This window comes from Brachypodium distachyon, chromosome 4 (assembly GCF_000005505.3).
Source record: "Brachypodium distachyon strain Bd21 chromosome 4, Brachypodium_distachyon_v3.0, whole genome shotgun sequence".
Lineage (NCBI taxonomy): Eukaryota > Viridiplantae > Streptophyta > Magnoliopsida > Poales > Poaceae > Brachypodium > Brachypodium distachyon.
Genome location: NC_016134.3, coordinates 46,429,783 through 46,448,298, shown reverse-complemented (window position 1 = coordinate 46,448,298; position 18,516 = coordinate 46,429,783). Strand labels below are relative to the sequence as shown.

The 18,516-nt window shown below is 47.2% G+C and overlaps 3 protein-coding genes across 3 annotated transcripts; all 3 read right to left on the bottom strand.

The window, feature by feature from the left end:
* Positions 1 to 10,018: 10,018 nt before the first annotated feature.
* Positions 10,019 to 11,927, bottom strand: LOC100845441 (cytochrome P450 94C1). The gene has a single exon (XM_003578857.3). The coding sequence runs from the start codon at positions 11,817 to 11,819 to the stop codon at positions 10,263 to 10,265; it is 1,557 nt and encodes a 518-aa protein (XP_003578905.1). The 5' UTR covers positions 11,820 to 11,927; the 3' UTR covers positions 10,019 to 10,262.
* A 2,331-nt stretch (positions 11,928 to 14,258) lies between these two features.
* Positions 14,259 to 16,024, bottom strand: LOC100833929 (cytochrome P450 94C1-like). Its single transcript, XM_024455288.1, has one exon. It carries the CDS (start codon positions 15,991 to 15,993, stop codon positions 15,349 to 15,351), a length of 645 nt encoding a protein of 214 aa, XP_024311056.1. The 5' UTR covers positions 15,994 to 16,024; the 3' UTR covers positions 14,259 to 15,348.
* Positions 14,360 to 15,342, bottom strand: LOC112268706 (cytochrome P450 94C1-like). The gene is made up of 2 exons (XM_024454669.1): positions 14,443 to 15,342; positions 14,360 to 14,386 (listed from the first exon to the last, which is right to left on the bottom strand). Exons 1-2 carry the CDS (start codon positions 15,340 to 15,342, stop codon positions 14,360 to 14,362), a joined length of 927 nt encoding a protein of 308 aa, XP_024310437.1.
* Positions 16,025 to 18,516: the final 2,492 nt, after the last annotated feature.

Below are 18,516 nucleotides of genomic sequence, written 5' to 3'. Positions count from 1 at the left end.
TCATTGGAATTCCATTCGACCAACCGGGCCTGTAGTGGACCAAATGGTAAGAGACGCTTCCGTCTTTACAATTCCGGTTTCTGATGGGCCGATCCAGAGGTCTTTTCAAACTGGGCTTGTCTTAAATCGGCTGAAACCTCTCCACGCGTGTTTTTGGCCCATCGTGGTCGTTCAGCATAAAGTGGTTGCCTGATCTTCCTCTCTCCCTCAAAAAAAAAGTGGTTGTCTGATCTGGGACAAGGAAGGTATCTCGTGCAGCGCTAAACGAAAAGGTGTTTACGGTGCGACCGATCTCCAAAGACACATGAAAATAGTACGGAGTACTGTACTACAGTAAAATATTCGAAATCTTTTCTAGTGTACAGCAAAGACACAGTATACACCTGCCACGATGGACCGATCGATCCGGACGCCGCGTCGTACACGCACGTCGCCGGGCGGCCTTTTCACAATGATGGCCGCTGCCGGCATGCATGGCGTCTGGCATGAACACGTACCCGGCTGCCGGCCACAGATCAGGCCCGTTCGTTTTTGCCGTACGTAGTCGACGCTGATCGACTACGATTGATGTTAATTTCGAACCAGCTGCATAATGACGTTGTCGATCGTCTACTTTCTCCTTTAAATTAATCATCAATTGAACACATCGTCCTTCTCGGCTGTCTGTATGCCCGGCCCGGCCTGCGTGCGACGTTAAAATTAATTAGCGCTAGCTGCTGCGCACGCACTCACACGCTCTGGTAAGTCCACGGACAGGGTTCTATGGAGTATATGCTAGCTGCTGAGGGAATTAATGCGTTGATTATGATCAGCCTTGTACGTACTGTACTCCAATACGCACAAGAAGTTTCAGTCAAGATGTTACAGCTTTACACTGCGAAGTCGCGGCTAAATTCCGATCGATAGGCAATTAGGCAGGCAGGGTAATTAAAGACGGGATTAAAACGTCTCCATTCTATTTTTCTAATTAACCAGGCGCCAGAAGCTTGTACCGGTACAGAGGATTCTCTCGATCGGGGGAGATTTTTCCCCTCTCGCTCGGACTAGAAGGGAGCATGCATGCAAATATGCAATGTGTACGCGGCTGACTAGCTAGCCGAAAACCTGCACGTTTTCCATCGTAAATTCGTTTTGATACCGAAAAGCTTATTAGTGAGCCAGCAGCAACGGACTAGCTCGATCACCGGAAACGCACCGGTGCATGTGCTTTTATAACGACAATGACATCGAAGATATTTAGAATACTTACTCTAATCACCGATCGATCGAAATTGGTTATATGCATGGTTTGACTTCCGTGTTGTCATCTTGCGGGCTGATCGAGGGGCGGCGCATCACCGGCCAAACACGTACTACTGGAATGGGAAAGATTTTACAATTGAGCAAGTGCACTGCAAATGCATGCACTTGGTTTCTATACATGGTTCGATTTGACTTGTCTCTTTTATTTTAACGGAAGGTTAGCAGAACTGCTAAATTAATCCCACCAGGTGTCAAGCAGCCCGGCCGCGCGCCGGCAAACCGTCAAAACTCAAAAGCGCGCATGATTTAACGACACGTGTCACACTTTCTTTTGTCATTATTAATTCAAGTTTTTTGCGGTGGTTAATTAATTAATTAACTCCCCGATCGGTTAATTTATTTTCAAACGAACCCCTGAGACCCATCGCCAGCGTCTCGTATACTATCGTCGACAGAGCCTTAATTCCGACCGTACTACGTGCGACGAATAGGACGGCGTACCGCAGCGGCGCCGTGCGTGCCGTGTCGCTGCCGTGTTTCCGAAAGGCGGCGCCTGTGCAGGTAACGTTAACTAGCTACCGTGTGGCACAATGCATGTGAGTGTACCTGCATGCGCATATGTCGACTCACGTTTGTTTGCCGACCATACGTTCGGCCGACATGCATGCATATATTGTAGCACACTCAGCATCAAACTGGCTAGTACTTCCTCGGTCAGTTCGGTCAGTTAATTTGTAACGGAGGAGGGAGTAACTGGTACTCAGTATTTAATTTGCATGTATGAAGGCCCTTTGTCGATTTATATTGATGATGACCACTAATAACCTAAGCTAGCACGTACGACACGAATGATCGATCATCGATTATGGGTGTGTTAACTACATGCTAGAGCGACAAAATATATATATCAGTGCGTCGTCACGATATAGTTTTTGGGGTCAAATTCTGATTCGTAAAACTATTATGGATTCGTAAATATATATCAGTGCGTCGTCATGCTAGAGCTCGCTGTCCCGGCCGCGTTTCCGCAAAGGCCCCGTGCGTATCATCGTTGTCGGCCAACTCGACCGATAGGTCCATATTATGGATCGGTTACTGTAGTACCTTATCCTTGCCGATTGTCGTCCCCGTCAAAGAAGAGGAAAGGATAATTGCTCACTTTGAGTCCCCAAACTGTCTCGGATGTTCTGTACACTGCACATGTCTTGGAGGTTTGAAAATCGTAGTCTTAAAGCATATTTAACGCCCCGTTCAAGTTCATAACTTGTTTTAGGCCTAAATCGAATCGGATCTTCATGGAACATATACGGTGGTTGTGTGCATCAGTCCATGCAGAGCCGGTGGTTATCCTCCTTCTCGAAAAAAAAACATATACGATGGTTTTTGAATTACTTTTGGGGACTTGCGGAAAAACTGAAATAGTTGAAGAACGTCTGATGCATGCTACTTAAATAAACTGTTTCCTCCGTCCCAAAATAAGTGACGTCGATTTATATAGAAATTTATGCAAATCCACGTCACTTATTTTGGAACGGAGGGAATAGTACTTTGTGAGTTCCTAAAATATAAGATGATTTGCATTTGTTCTAATTCAAACTTTTCAAAGTTTGACAAAGTTTATAAAATAATCTGTCAAAAAATATACTCTAAATTAGTTTTTTTTTGAATTTGTTATGATATATATCTTCGTATAGTTTTCGTCCCTCGATTGTTAAAACCAGAAAAGTGATGCTAACTTGGCAAAGTGATTTGGTGTGATAACGTGTCATGGTTTTAGCCTTAAAATAGTACAGTGGCGCTCGATTGTAACAATTAGGGGATAAAAATATGCAAAGATCGATAAGAAAACGTTTCAGACTTTTCAGCAAGTTGAGTGACGACTAAAGAAAAACCATATGCATGCATGCAAATCTTACGGCCCAGCATGCATGTATGCGTTCTGATATCATTAATTGAGATGACTTGAACGATGATATCGATCAGAATGCTGCGTGATGAGCAATTACGTAGGAAAATGCGTGATATTATATGGTTTGTTAACCGGTCAATATCGGTTGCACTGTCGCCACTTGATTTCTAATTTGTCAACCGGTCAATAGCTGCATCACGGCATGGTGTTGTGAAAATCACACCCCCAAGAACCGCTGAAAAAAATAATCTCTCGTTGGCCCCAGCCAGCCCATCATGCATGCATATCACTCCAGGATCAAATCGGATCAGATCAGATTGATCTATCCAAGTTTTCTTTTCCAGGAGATTGATCTCTCCAAGTTGATCTTACAAAAATGGAAACAAGCGCGCGTGCGTGAGGCCGGCTCTTGCTTGGACAGTGCGTTCCAGAGCATTTAAAAGATGTTGTTCCGGCAAGCAGAACACACCAGCATCCTCAGAACATGAGCCAGTGTCTGTCCAGGCCGCGCACGCAATCCCCGTTCTCTCCATCTATCTATAAAAACAATGTGAAGGATACCGAGAGAAGCACCACGTTGATCCACGTTACCCGAATTGTTTGGACCCTTGGATCTCATATTTAACGATCTAGATCTAATAACGAGGGTAATACTTAATGGGCTAGCATGAGACATCAAATTGATTTAAAGCCCACCTAAATCTAATATGCCACGCTAAGTTGGTTTAACAAAGCCCACGTAGGCCAAAATATTCCATTAGTATTAATTGATGGATTACAAAACAATCTGAGAATTGCCTAACCGGATGGAAGTACTCCTTTGTGCCCGTCACGTTTGTTTCTCTTGCCTGGTCGTGTGGCTTAATTACAAGCCGCCATTAGCCCCTCCAATCCTCCTTGCTGCTGGTTTTTTTTTTGTATTTCCAAAGAATCAAATCTATGTTAAATACACAGGCGTGCATGGATTAATCAGATGAGAAAGTGCAAAGCAAAAGGATCTTCCGATGGTCACAAACATACTAATAAGTATCTCTACAAACTCAAAAACAAATAAAAATAAAGGACTAGCTCGTGATCTAAATTTTAATCTAAGTATTGATAGAATATAAAACTTTAAAGTCATCTTATGATTTATTATCATGACAATCCTACTTGCTAATATAACTTGACGTAAACGATCTATTAGTGAAAACAACTGGTACACCGATCTCTCAAGTGAAGTTTAATTTTGTGTACAAATGAATTCACCGTAGAAACACACGTTAGTTGAAAACAAGTGACGTGGCTGCTAAAAGGAAACCAAATCTCACGGCACGGAGAAAAAGAGATATGTCACGTTTGGTTGCTGCAAATAAATTGAGTCCCACTCCATCACAATTTATATTAAACAAAATCTTGCATTTATATGCTTTGCACTTACGTTTTCTAGAGACCTATAATCGATTAACACTAGATCGATTTAATGAGAGAGGAATATTTGATGAGATAAAAAAAACATTAAAGGGGTTTAAGGCCGAATATGTTATAATTACTGATAATATGAGGGGTACCGATGAGATCGATTAAATGACAGAAGTATATTTGATAAGATAAAATAAAACATTAAATTGGTTTAAGGCCCATTATATTATAATTACTGATAATATGAGGGGTACCGAGGGATGCCTCCACGTTGCTACACATCACCCCAATTATTTCCACCCATTAGATATGAGATATAGGAGTCCTACAAATCGTTAATTTAATGTTACGTCCTACAAATCGGTTCATTTGATGTTACCTTCGGTTGAACCTATAAAAGGAAACACCGAGTCCAAATATGTCATGTTAACTTCTCTTTTGGCTTCCTAAGAACAAACCGAACAAACCACTGGTGGAGCTGGTGGAGCCGGCACGCCAACTAGCAGCATGAAGTAGTGGGGCGCCTCCGGATCTAAGCGAGCCGACGTCGAGCTGTTGGATAGGAGATGGGGAAGGCAGTGGCCGAGTCACGTCGAGGCTGGCGCAGCGGCAACGAACGATGCAGCGGTGTTGGTTGAGGCAGTCGAAGAGACAGCGCGGTGTTGGGGATGGGGAGAGGCAGCCGTTGGCCTTGCCGGTGGCAGCGGCGGTCGATTGTGGTCATCAGTTGTATACTAAAAGCCTGATCGTGTGCAGTACAACGTTAAATGCAAGCACATGGTGGGCCAAGGTGGGCGGGCAACGGTGTAATTGCCGGTATACTAAAAGCCTGAGGAGACAGTGGACGGGACAATGCCGAATCGATCAACCAAGATACAAGCATCCCTAGGTCCCGGGAGCTGACTCGAGTTTTCGAACAGTCGTTGGTGCATGTGGATCTTTCTTCATGTAGAAATCGACGGGAGAGCAATTCAAGTAGTAGTAGTAGTAGTAGAGACGTAGATGCAGATTGACGGATGTGTGTTTTGTTGCTGATTCACGTGGATAATACTTTCCTTCTGTAGAAAAGTTTGTAAGAGACACACCGCTAATTAAAAAACTATGTTAATTAAATTATAATCATTATAGTACTCCACATTATATAGTTTATTTAAGTGCTATAAAATAAAATGACCCGATTTAAATAATATGAATAAGTCGTTTGAAGCACGAAAGTTTAGAAAAGCGTTGAATAAAATACAAGAAGAGTGAAATATAGGGAGTGAGATAGGGAGCCTGCGGGAGAAAACACAATTTTACGGGAAGAATCTTTTATAGGGGGTCACCATATAAGAATTTGGGGCTTAAATTTAGGGAATCTCCTGGGGTTGCTCTTAGCTACAAAAAATCTCATGTCTTCCATTTTAAATTACAAATACGATGGATACATACATATATCGGACGTAATCCAATATCGGTGAATTATACTCTCTACATCCGGATTTATAAGGCCAGTATTGAATTTTGCACCGAACTTTGACAAACAATTAGACAAAAAAGTTCTATGTATATAAATGTTATACTATTCATAGAGTTTTTCAATACTAATACGTAGATATCTCTTTTGTGTCACAATAACGTCGTATTACCAAAGTAATATCGTTCGCCAAAGTTCCGCATAAAATCCCGTGCAAACCTTAAACCGGAACAGAAGGAGTATACCAATATGGCATGGAATCAAAAGAGTTAAAAAAAACAGTCAAACAACACACGTAGAAAAATAATAATACAACAATTAATGGTCAAAATATGAAAGTTATACAGAAAGCAGGATCAACATATGAAATCGCGGGACAACGATACCTGCACGCAGTGGGATGGGACTTGGGAGTACTGCCATACTGAACGCAAAGAGCAAAATGAAATCCTGCCGAAGCATGCTCCAACTTTCGACTTGCCCAAAGGAGCTGTGGAGTACAGTAGTACGTACTACTCCTAAATAGTGGCCAACCGAAGTACCGAACCACATTTTTTACTTGTGCCGGGCAGGGCCAACTACTGTAGTAAGTAGCAGCATCAGCACGACAGCACTGCTGCAGCAGATGAGAGTGCCGACTGGCGGTGCCTAGCTGCCGCGTGCGTGCGTGACTGCACCTGTGCTGGCACAAACGCGTGTATGTACCGTACAAGGGTAGCTACTGGATACCCGTATCCAGTAGCGACCTTTGTCGGCCAGCTCGATCGGTAGGTGATGATCTCGTCGACATGTCGCCACGTAGGATTAAATTATGCGGTTTTGTTGTGCCCAAAATCGTTTGATACTCCGTATTTATAATTTATTTACAGATTGATTACTTCGCTGCCGAATTGTGCTTTAAATTTTGGATGATTGAGATTTGCTTAGAAATCACGCGGCTGACTCATAGCCAGCATAGCATATACTTTACTGTAAACTTAGGTACGTACGTACCGGTTTGCCAAAAAAAAAAGACGTACGTACAGTTTGGACAGTTGGCTTTTGGCCCGGATTGCACGGTAAACTTTTCTGTCTAACCAATAGACTTGCAAGTTCAAATAATTTGCTTCAAGTTTAAATACGGAGTACTCCCTCCGTTCCTAAATACTTGTCGTTGTTTTAGTGCAAACTTGCACTATTTGCACTAAAACAGTGACAATTATTTAGAAACGGAGGAAGTACAAAACTCAGAGATTCATGCACAAGTGAGATATGCAGGATCCATTTGTACCTTTTCAGTATTTCCTCGGAACAGAGTGAATGAATGCTCAAATTGTATGAAAAGACAGCCTTCCGATTGCACCGTCAATTTTTCATCTCACAGCACAGAGAGAAAGTGAGAAACCTGGAGAGCGGCGGCGAAACATGGATATGTATATATCGCACGCGTGCAATGGGCATACGAACAGCGAGTTTGGAAACGTACGTGCATGCATAGCTGCCAAGTTTGTCTGCATATACAATGCTCGAGATGAGTACGGTCTCTCTGCTTAATTAAGCCTGGATGCCTGACTAACAACTGTGGTCTAATTAACCAGTAATCACACCGTCTTATGACATCGTGTCCAGAAAATTAACACACCCAAGAAAGCGGCCGACCAATGATGGATCCATCTCCTCCGGCTGGTCCCCTGCCCATCCCCAATTCCCGCCTCTCAAGGATCGAGCAGATCAGAAGCCCATCCCGTTCCAAAGACCGAGTAGATCAGATCAAAGAAATCTCTCTAACTTGATCCACAGAAATAGCACTAGAGTATTCTCCTGGCTATACCGAAGAACATCAGCCGCACATGCTGATCCCATGCATCTGGATCGCTCTTCGTCGGTACTATACTTGCCACTGGTTTTCTAGAAACAGGATTGGCTACTCCCTGCTGGTTTTATTTTCGAGTTCAGAAGCTACCAACCGGCAGAAGAACAACTTCATCTCGAACATGAGCCATATATTGCGTGCGTGCATCCGGCCGGCCGCTCTCGTATCCGTCCAGGTGCACGCATTCTGGCCAGAAAAAACAAAGCATGTGTTCATCTTGTGCAGGCACCTCAGACGCAGAGAATAAACAGGAGGACCTCCATCTCGTTACGACCAGAAACATAAAATAAAAACCCCGCATGTGCAGATGTTGAAATTGAACTTGGAATTGCAGTTGTCTTCCTCCATTTTTTTAAATAAATAATAATGGAATTGCAGTAGTACTAGTGGGCCACGGAAGCGACGTCCAGAGGGAGGCATGGATGGGAAGAGCAAAATGACCAAATCTCTCCAAGCATGGTACCATGCCTCCTCGACTTTCGACTTGCCTCAAATGAAGTTGTTGCCAAGTGCCAACCGAACCGCATTCCTGATTTGCTTCACACGATGGGGCACCGAAGCAGACAAGCTCCCCCTCCAGCACTCCTGCAGGCGTGCAGCCGTGCAGCTAAGCTCACCAAATGCTACAAGAACACCAACAAGGAACAACAGCAATTTGGTTCAGACAAGGGGGCTAAAAATATTGGTGTGTTTCTCTGATTCCAATCATTCCATCAGGCTGCGTTTTGTCGGAACCAAGCACGAAAATAGCAGTAGCGTCGACATCTTCAGAATGCATGTAGCCGGATCGATCAGGGAACGGGATTTCTTTTTCCATCACGTTTCCTTGTGCATTTTGTTTGGTATTTCTGGAGAGCTACTCGCCGGCCGGACATTTTCTATTTTCCGGCGAGCAACAGCTAGCTCTTGAGCTGGACCTTTCTGGAGACGCTGACGGCGAAATCCGTTTCATAGCGACAGAAAATTCAGCATTATCTACTGTACAAGTACAAGCAATACTCCACACCATGTGGGCTGAACTTTGTTGGGAGAGACAGGCACAGGGTGCAGGAAACCGTCCTTGTCGCCGTCGTCGTCTGTGCAACAGCGAAGTGCAGACACGCAAGACAGCTCGCGTGCTACGTACCTTCGTCGTACGTCCACTCCACTTGTCGGCGCTCCACGGAAATTTCCTGCTATATGCAATTTCTGTGGCACCGATGGCATGATGCAGACACCGTGGAAAACATTTAAAATCTTCAATTAGTTATCTACAAAAGGAGAGCTGAAACTAAAAGTGGTCTCTCTTTTTTAGTATTGTTTCCTTCCCCAAACATGGCGCGAAACTACACCTGCCGGGCAGCTGTCATCGTTTAATTCTTAGTTTGTCTGAAATTTCGAAGTTCTTAATTTGTTAGATCATTAGGGTCAAGATTGCACTCTCCTGAGGCATTCATGTTGAAGATGCAGGTTGCCCTTCTTTCTCTATTAACTTAAACTTTTGTGTTCATTAGTTTGGTGCATGCAGTTTTAGTCGTTGCATGCAATTCAGTCCAGTTTTAGTGAAATGTTTGACATAATTTTACATTTTGGATTATGTATTTGAGACGAGAATGGTCGATGTTGATCCAAAGGACCAGAGTTGTTATTTGACACTTCAGAAAATTTCAGGGAGTTTATGGTTAGATCATGATTTTAAAAATATCGGAAACAGAAATATTTTGGCTCTCACCAAAATGACCAAAAATTTGGAACAATTTTAAACAGATTTCATCAAGGTATTAAGAACATTAAAACACGTCTAGATACATACAAATCTTGACAAATTCGAATCACTTATTTCCGGACGGAGTGAGTATTTGTTTGCACTTCCTAACCTTAAATATGCAGCAATCCAAGCAATTTTAGAAAGTTGTTCCAGACATTTGAACAGATTTTTTCACCAATATTTTTTCATGTATCAGTTCGTACTTTTGTTGTACGTATATACAGTTACTAGTATATTTGAATGAAGAGTTACTAGTATAAAATAAAAGTCGGTGAGCTCAACTTCAATTCGTGCGACGATTCTTCGCTCTAATTAGACGTGAAGAAATAAGTAAGCGCCACGTGCGGGTGGGGATTGGAATATTTCCATCAGTGGATCCTTGACTAATGTTTAGAAAGGTCATTACTATTCTTGATCACGAAATAAACATGCTATCTTCTCCGATTGCCTAAACATGATTTGCGGGTTCATATCGCGCCAACACGAAATTTCAGCACAAATCCGCACAAAACTTGGAAACTAAAAGCACGGTGAAAAAGTATAGATGGAATTCTTGATTTTCTTATCAGAAAAAACTGAAATTTCCTACTGATTTCTCCTCTTTCTTTATGTACATTGCTGCCGCATTTCTAGTTAGTCGATACAGAAAGATAGTCTAAAATCTGTCTGAAGCCGGAGCCGGAGCCGGAGCGCGCTTGATCCTCGCCGGGAGCCCGCCGCTGATGGAGGCGGTGAGCCCGGGCACGAACTTGGGCTTGCATCCGGCGCGGCCATTCTCCCCGAGGACCTCGACGTCGAACGACCGCACCATAGCCACGCAGACGGTTTTCATCTCCGTGATGGCGAGCTCCTTGCCGAGGCAGACCCGGAGCCCGGCCTGGAACACCGGGTACTTGTACAGGCTCGGCGGCGCGAAGGAGCCGCCTGGGCCCGTGAGCCAGCGGGCCGGCCGGAAGGCCTCGCAGTCGGCGCCCCAGATGCTGGGCATCCGGCCCATGGCGTACGGGTGGTACATGACCCGCGACTCGGCCGCCACGTAGGTGCCGTCCGGCAGCACGTCGGCGGCCGCGCAGAACTTGGAGTCGAACTGGACCGGAGGGAAGAGCCGCATGTTCTCGTAGAGCACCGCGTGCGTGTACTGCAGTCCCTTGAGGTGCTCGTAGGAGCTTGGCTTGTTGTCGTCTTCGTCTCCGGCGCCGGCCTCGGCGCGGATGGCAGCGGCGACCTCGGGGTTGGATGAGAGGTGGATGAAGAGCGTGGTGAGCGCGGACGCCACGGTGTCGCGCCCGGCGAGGAGGAAGCTGACGACGATGTCACGGAGGTACTTGTCGTCCATGGCGCCGGCGCCGGCATCCGCGGACGCCATGAACCGGGACAGCAGGTCATGGCTGTTCTCGAACCCCAGCTTCCTCCTCTGCAAAATCATAGCCGCAGCGAGATCATCCACGAGCCTGATAGCCTTCCTGAGCTCCCTCTCGGACCCAACATTCAGGAACCGCTTGAGCTTCCACACGAGCGGCGACGCGGCCGCGCCGCGCATGGCAGAGAGCCTGGACGCGGCATCGAAGGACTCCGCGAGGTCGGACATGGGCATGTCAAGGTCGAGACACCCGGGGTCGAGCCCGAACGAGATCTTACAGATCGTGTCGAACGCGAACCGCCGGAACACGTCCTGCAAGTCCACGACCTTGCCCTTGTCAGCGGCATCGGCAAGGACCGGCAACAGCCTGGTCTCCACCTCCTGCGCCACGATCTTGTACGCGTAGGATCTCACGGAGACGCTGCCGAGCTCGAGGCTCGCCATCTTGCGCTGGTGGCGCCAGGCGTCGCCGTCGACGTTGAAGATGCCGCCGCCGAGGAGGTCGCCCAGGAGCGCCGCGAACTGCTTCCCTTTCGGGAAGTTGTCGAAGCGCGTCCGGAGCATGTACTCCACGTTGCCCGGGTTCGCCGTGACCGTGCATCCCAGGACATGGACGTGCACGGTGCCCGTGGGCGACGCCCGGAGCAAGTGCGCGTACCAGTCGCCGAGGTTGGTGAAGTCCTTGGCCCAGGAGCCCGTCAGGTACGCGCGGCAGACATGGCAGCTACACCATGGCCAGCGGCGCGCCACGAGGAGCACCAGCGCGAGAGCCAGCAGGGAGAAGGACGCGGAGAAGAAGCCCAGCCCGGCCAGCCGCGCGCCCCATGGCAGCAACTCCATGGCGTCCGCCATTGCTAGCTCGATCGAAGAAGAAGGAGAAATATCGAGCGGTGTCGAGAGGGGGAAGGGAGAAAGGAGGAAAATGTGAGCTGGGGGTGTGTGGGGAGAGTCAAGGAGGGGGGGTGTCTATATATAATGTGGGTGGACGGGAGAAGAAGCACATGGGCCACGTGCGGGAATCGCTTAAAAAAAACGTTTTCGGGCTTAGCAGCAGCTAGCGGCCTGTTGGTTCTTTTGCGTGTACACAGCTCATGCCTCGTCGTTTTATTAGCACAGGGGGTATATGCGGGGGGTTAGTATTTGTGGCAGTTGGGCCCGCGTTTAGCTCAATCTTTTTCCATTCCTGCTCGTGTCCATATCCTTTTTTTTTCGGCCGAAACGTGCTCCTTCTTTCTCTTCTAAATCTGAAGGGGGTTCGCCTTTTATTTTTGGAAATGCCCGACCCCCTTTTTTCCTTTCTTGGTCACGAGATGTAATTTGTGATTATTAGGAATATATGGACACTCCCTCTCTCGCTTTTATGGGTAAGATGTTTTAGCTTTGGTTTAAGCAAAATTCTTTTGGTTTTGATCAAATTTATAGAAAATCAACTGCATCTACTACTGTAAAGCAGTTTTTATCAAAGTTGTCAGTATTTATATGTTCATAGTATATTTATTTGTTGTTCTACACATTATTACATTGTTTCTTTAAATTTGACTTACCACAAGGTTTTTCTAACAGAAAGTCAAACTTTTTTTTTAAAAAAAAAGTGGACTCTGCTAGTCTCTGCATCGATGCACACAGGTGGAAAAGAGAAACTTCTTTTTCTCATTCCTCTCTTCTAAGTTAGTAAATGTCCTACGATGTATCATCCAGAGAAATAAACACTAAACATACTTAGGACTTCTATTTCCCAGTCACATCGAAATGGTGCTAACAGAACTCCCATGAACTGTTTCCGGTGCCTATGCAAGAATTTTCGATGTCTTCTCTCCACCTATCACATTCTCTATCTTGTACTTGAATTCTTCCTTTCCCCCTACACTCGCCCACTTCTGGCACACAGACAAACCACCATAGCGTTGCCGAGTACGTGCGCGAGAGTATACCATCATGCCGGAAAGTCTCGGGGCCATTTTCTTGTTTTAAAGTTCGAGTGAGTTTTTTAGGAAACAATGCAAATTAAGGGATGATGTTACTTTATTTTTTTTAGGAACCGGAAAAGGTAGAATTCTTAGAGATCTGTGGCCGCTATACGTGGGCATCAACGACCATTCCAGCCATCAATCACGCCCACAGTAAAAGTTTTTCATACAGCGTGAGAAAGAGATCCCGCGGCGGCCGTACACGGTACACCAGCTAGCTTCTATATTTGGAGGAGTCTGGCATAATGTGTTGTTTTTGTTCTGAAATGGTTGCTGATGTGGGTTACGTAGACACGGTACACGGTACACCAGCTAGCGTTCAAACACCTGCATGCCCCAGCGTCTCCCTCGGGTCGATTTGATGCATGACCTCCTCTGGGAGTTACGTAGACCCTCTCGCCGCCACACAACAGGCAAACGCCGTCGAATGAGCAGCGGCACCGGCACGCATAAACAACATGTGCAGCACCCGTTTCCATTGATCTTTTTCGAGTTTTCCATTCGTAGGGACTACGTGGTTCTGCTTGCGACCATTCGTACGGTGCCGGCGCTCGCCCGGCCGTACCGTGGGTACTGGCCGGGTAGCAATCCACCGTTGTCCGTGTCGCCCGTTTGACTGACCCGTGAATTGATCCGGTCCGTACTAGACCGAGCAGGGAAAACGACTCCTGGAGCGCGCCTGTACCGTGTCTGATAACTGGCCAGCCACTGTACTTAATTCGCTGCGAGCGGGTCAGCCAGCAGCAGTCAGCAGAGCTATACTCATGCTAAGGTCCATGCACAGGTTATGACCCCTCATGTCAGGCTGGGTACGAGCGCGCATGCACGTGCGGTTATTTCTTGGCACGCACATGTTTGTTTTGAGGACCCAGCCAGCTGGGCTACACCGTGAGCAGCCAGTACGTGAGGCCTGCGACTGGCCTGGCCTGCTACCGTATCCTGGTTAGGCATTTACGGCTCGCCGCGTACTGTAGGCGCGGGTTCGGGAGCCCCACATGTCACCGATGCACTCGACAATCCGTGACTTTTTCACCGAAACCATCAAAAGTTTTTTTTCTTAGTTGGACGAATGGTGGCTTGAACTTTAATACTAGTAAAAGTTCTTGTACGGAGTAGTCTGATTTCGATGATGCTGAAACTCCTTGCAGAAAAAAAAAGGTTCAGCAACCCTTCAGTGTTCTTGAAACTTCTTTCATCCCTCTCATTCGCGTCCACGTCTACTGGATCACCCCCTCTCCGTGCGACTCGTTCTTTCCTTTCTGTCCTCTAATAAGCGATTGGATTTACGAAAATTCCAGGCGACAGAAAACTGAACTGCAACCAATTAGCCGATCAAATGTTCAGTTTCTCCCATCAAAACCACGGCAATCATGGAGTAACATCCTTACACATTTATTCTCTCTCTCTCTCTCACACACAACTCACTCACTCACACTCTCTCTCAACAGCTAGCTGCAGCACACGACAAGCAGTAACGCTAAGCTTTTTCCCCACTAAACGCGGCTCACCTTCACCGGAAGCCCGCCCTGGATGGACGCGGAGAGCCCCGGCGCGAACACCGGCGCACATTCACGGACAGCCCTCTCCCCGACAACCTTCACGTCGAACGCCCTCAGCACGGCCACGCAGACCGCCTTCATCTCCATGATCGCGAGCTCCTTGCCAAGGCAAACCCGGAGCCCGGCCTGGAACACCGGGTACTTGAAAAAACTCACGGGCTCGAACGTGGCCCCAGCGCCCGTGAGCCACCGCTCCGGCCTGAACTCCTCGCAGTCGTCGCCCCAGATGCTCGGCATCCTGCCCATGGCGTACGGGTGGTACATGACACGCGAGCCGGCGTCCACGTACGTGCCGTCGGGCAGCACGTCGGCGGCCGCGCAGAACTTGGAGTCGAACTGCACGGGCGGGAAGAGACGCAGGCTCTCGTGCACCGCGGCGTGCGTGTAGTGTAAGGCTTTGAGTTCTTCGTAGGTCATGGCGTTGGCGTCCGATGCTTTGGTGGCCTCGGCGCGCATGGCGGCCCCGGCGGCGCGGTGCTTGGAGAGGAGCATGAAGAGCGTGGTGAGCCCCGAGGAGATTGTGTCGCGCCCCGCGATGAGGAAGCTGACCACGATGTCACGGAGGAACTTGTCCTCGTTGTCGTGATCCATGGCGTTTGTGTTTGTGCCAGAGCCGGCGGACATGAAGCGGGACAGCAGGTCGGGGCTCTTGTTGTCGACGCCCAGGCTGCGGCGCTCGCGGATCATGGCGTTGGCGAGCTCGTGGACGACCTTGATGGCCTTCTTGAGTTCCCCCTCGCCGCCAACGCTCAGGAGCCGCTTCATCTTCCACAGCAGCGGCGACACGGCCATGCCGCGCACGGCAGAGAGCCTTGTTGCCGTGTCGAACGCCGCGGCGGCGTCGGACATCGGCATTTAGAGGTCGAGGCACCCAGGGTCGAGCCCGAACGAGATCTTACAAATCGTGTCGAACGCGAAGCGCCGGAACACGTCCTGGAGGTCGACGACCATGCCGACATCGCCGGCGCGCGCCAGGAGCGGCATGAGCCTGGCATCCACCTCCCGTGACACGATCCGGAACGCGTAGCTGCGCACGGCGACGCTCCCGAGCTGGAAGGACGCCATCTTCCGCTGGTGGCGCCAGGCGTCGCCGTCCACGTTGAAGATGCCGCCCCCGAGGAGGTCGCTGAGGATCGCCGACACGCCTTTCCCTTTCGGGAAGTTGTCGAAGCCGGTCCGGAGCATGTACTCGACGTTGCCTGGGTCGGCCGTCACGGTGCAGCCAAGGACGTGGACGCGCAGCGTGCGCGTCGTCGGCGAGCGCCGCAGCAGGTGCGCGTACCAGTCGGACACGCTGGCGAAGTCCCGGGCCCAGGACCCCGACATGTAGGCCCGGCACACCTTGCAGCCGCACCACGGCCACCTACGGGCCACCTGCAGCGCCACGGCCGTCGCCAGCAAGCACACGGACACGACCAAGTAAACAACGCCCACGAGCCACCTTGCTGATGCTAAATCCCACGACAACAACAAATTCCCCATGGCGGCGGCGGCTTCCATGGATGGATCAGTCGAGATCTGGTCTTTGATCTTTGAACTTTGCTGCTACTCGATGTTTATGGCTAGCCGGAGATCTACTGGACGATGTGTATAGGAGTTGGAAGAAGAGAGATTGAGATGTGCCTGCGTGCAGTGAGGAGGGTTAACCGGGGGCGAGTGGCTATATAGAACGTGAGTGCACCATGGAGGGGGCAAAAAAGCATGCATGGGACTCGTGCCGTAATGCCGCTGCGGCGGCACGCTAGCTTTGCTTGATTGATCAACATTTATCGAGATTTTTAGGCGTGTGTATATCTGTCGCATGACGTACAAACATTGTATACTAGTGATATATCTGTACCACTGCTGTATCACAGCTGGGTTTCAATGCACCCACCTTTCAGCTCATCAATTAGTTTTTACCCACGTTTTTCTTCTTCCTTTTCCTCTCTTTGTTGCATGCCAGGAAATTACTGTCTATATGTCATAGTTATGGTGCTCATTTGAAATTATACAGACACGCCACTTGCATATATATAGTGACGTTCATTAATTTCATAAAAAAAGGGGTATATTATTGAAATTTTTGGAAAGAAAAATAAAAATATTCAGCACAATAAGGATGTGATAAATTTGGTTATCTTCATGCATTACCGTGCATCCGTACAATTGTCCGAGAAACTATATAATGTCGTATTCGGGGAGCCAAGGTACGGAAAAAGGCACATTTTGACGTATTCGCCGATACGCTAAATTTGGAATGACGCAATGATGCTCGTGAAACGTTCAACACCAGAGTTTGGCGCGTCACGACAAACAAGTGATGTACCCTTTGTTCATATGCAAAATCTTGTTGTGTGAACGAATAATTAATATAGCTATCCAATACGCCAAGATATATAGTAACGGCCGAATCTCTAATTTTTTCTATAGGAAACACCGGAACCCTAGTTTGTTGGAACCGTAGCCTTGTCGTTCTCGCATATGTCATTAATTAAACACTTAGAACCTTCGCTAAAGTTACCACACACTTGTTGATATAATTTATTTAATGTTCTTCTAAATCTCGAAATATGCTTATGAATTTAGTGGTAGAAAACGGAGTAATTTATTTCATCGCACTGTCTATTTAGACCGCTTCAAGATAAAAAAACCCAATGAAAACTTGCGTTTAATTCCATCGATTACCAAACATTTAAAAAAAAGGTTAACCAAAGAACCCATGTAAAAAAAAGGACAGACAACCTTAATTATCCACACAGCAATCGCCGGATCAGAAAAGGCTCTCTTTTTATAAAGGAACCGTTGCTAAACACACGTGATCGATGATTAGCTGCCATCGATCCATGGCTTAAGTTGATCGACATTGAACATTTTTGGGTTATCTACTTTTCGAAGTACGTTTCAGAAGCAAAGCTTTGCATGCATGAATGCCGTGAAAGTTTGTTGCCCCCTGTTCGATTGTCCAAAGTGCTCACGCCTCGGCCACGCGCACGCGGATAAATGAAATATTGGCTGCATGCAGAACAGATTTGCTGCTGGTTTCATGGCCTTTTCGGCTAGAAAAGAAGCTGATTAATTTCTCGCAGAAAAAGACGAGGAGCCGAAAGACACTGTAACGCTTTCAAACTAGCTGTTAGCTACCCCACAATTCCAAATCACACCAAGATTTGTAGCTAAACAAAAAGGGTGGCGATGAGTTTGCAATCTCTTGTACGGGTAGTGCATTCATCCATTAATTCCGTCCCAACAAAGAGACAACATTGTACAGCCGAGAGACCAAATACTTGTAGAAAAGCTATCGGTTTCGTATAGCTGTACAATTAGACTCGTCGTATACCACCTTACGCCGTAGCATTAATTATTTGTTCCTGTGTGCTGAGCAAGAACCGATCGATCACGTTTTATGTAATGGCACCTTGACATATATGAAGTGCGCACGTCTTCAAAGCGTGGAGCTAGAGCATGTAAAACCCCTGATGCAAGTCTGGACGTGGGGGCATGCACGCGCCGCCACGGCCGCTGATCGGCTGCCAACAATCTGCACGTTTTGCACCTTCTACTGTTTGATTGTTGCCAGCCAGCTAGCTAAAGCTACTAGCACGGCACGGCTCAAAGGGTCCGAGAAGTAATTTAAATGGTATAATATGGAATTGGCAGCACTAGATTAATTCGTTTTGAAAAAAAAAACTTACTAACGATTTAAATTTTATAAATGATTGGCAGCACAAGATCAATTTTTATCAAGTTTTGTCTTCACCAAGACTAACACGTCTTATACTATGAAACTTGGAGTAAAAAAATAAATTGAAACCATTAATTCTGGATGGAAAAAGGGGTGCTATATCACGGATTCACCCCAAGTGGACTAAGCCGGCAGCTATATACCATTTCTGAATTCATTTGACTGCTTTCATCCAGAGAGAATTCCATTTTTCCCACTCAAATTTTGCCCAAATGCCCAAATGGCACTCAAAATTTTCTTGTTCCAAATTTGCCACTCAAATTTTGCATGAGGTACAAATATGCCACTATCGCTAGTTG

What these genes read in the sequence shown, in the direction of transcription:
- LOC100845441 (XM_003578857.3), bottom strand. Translation starts at nt 11,819, where the DNA reads ATGGCGGACGCCATGGAGTTGCTGCCATGGGGCGCGCGGCTGGCCGGG.
- LOC112268706 (XM_024454669.1), bottom strand. Translation starts at nt 15,342, where the DNA reads ATGTCCGACGCCGCCGCGGCGTTCGACACGGCAACAAGGCTCTCTGCC. An exon ending in AGGGCGGGCTTCCGGTGAAG is followed by an intron (nt 14,387 to 14,442) that starts GTGAGCCGCGTT and finishes CGTGTGCTGCAG; the next exon opens with CTAGCTGTTGAGAGAGAGTG.
- LOC100833929 (XM_024455288.1), bottom strand. Translation starts at nt 15,993, where the DNA reads ATGGAAGCCGCCGCCGCCATGGGGAATTTGTTGTTGTCGTGGGATTTA.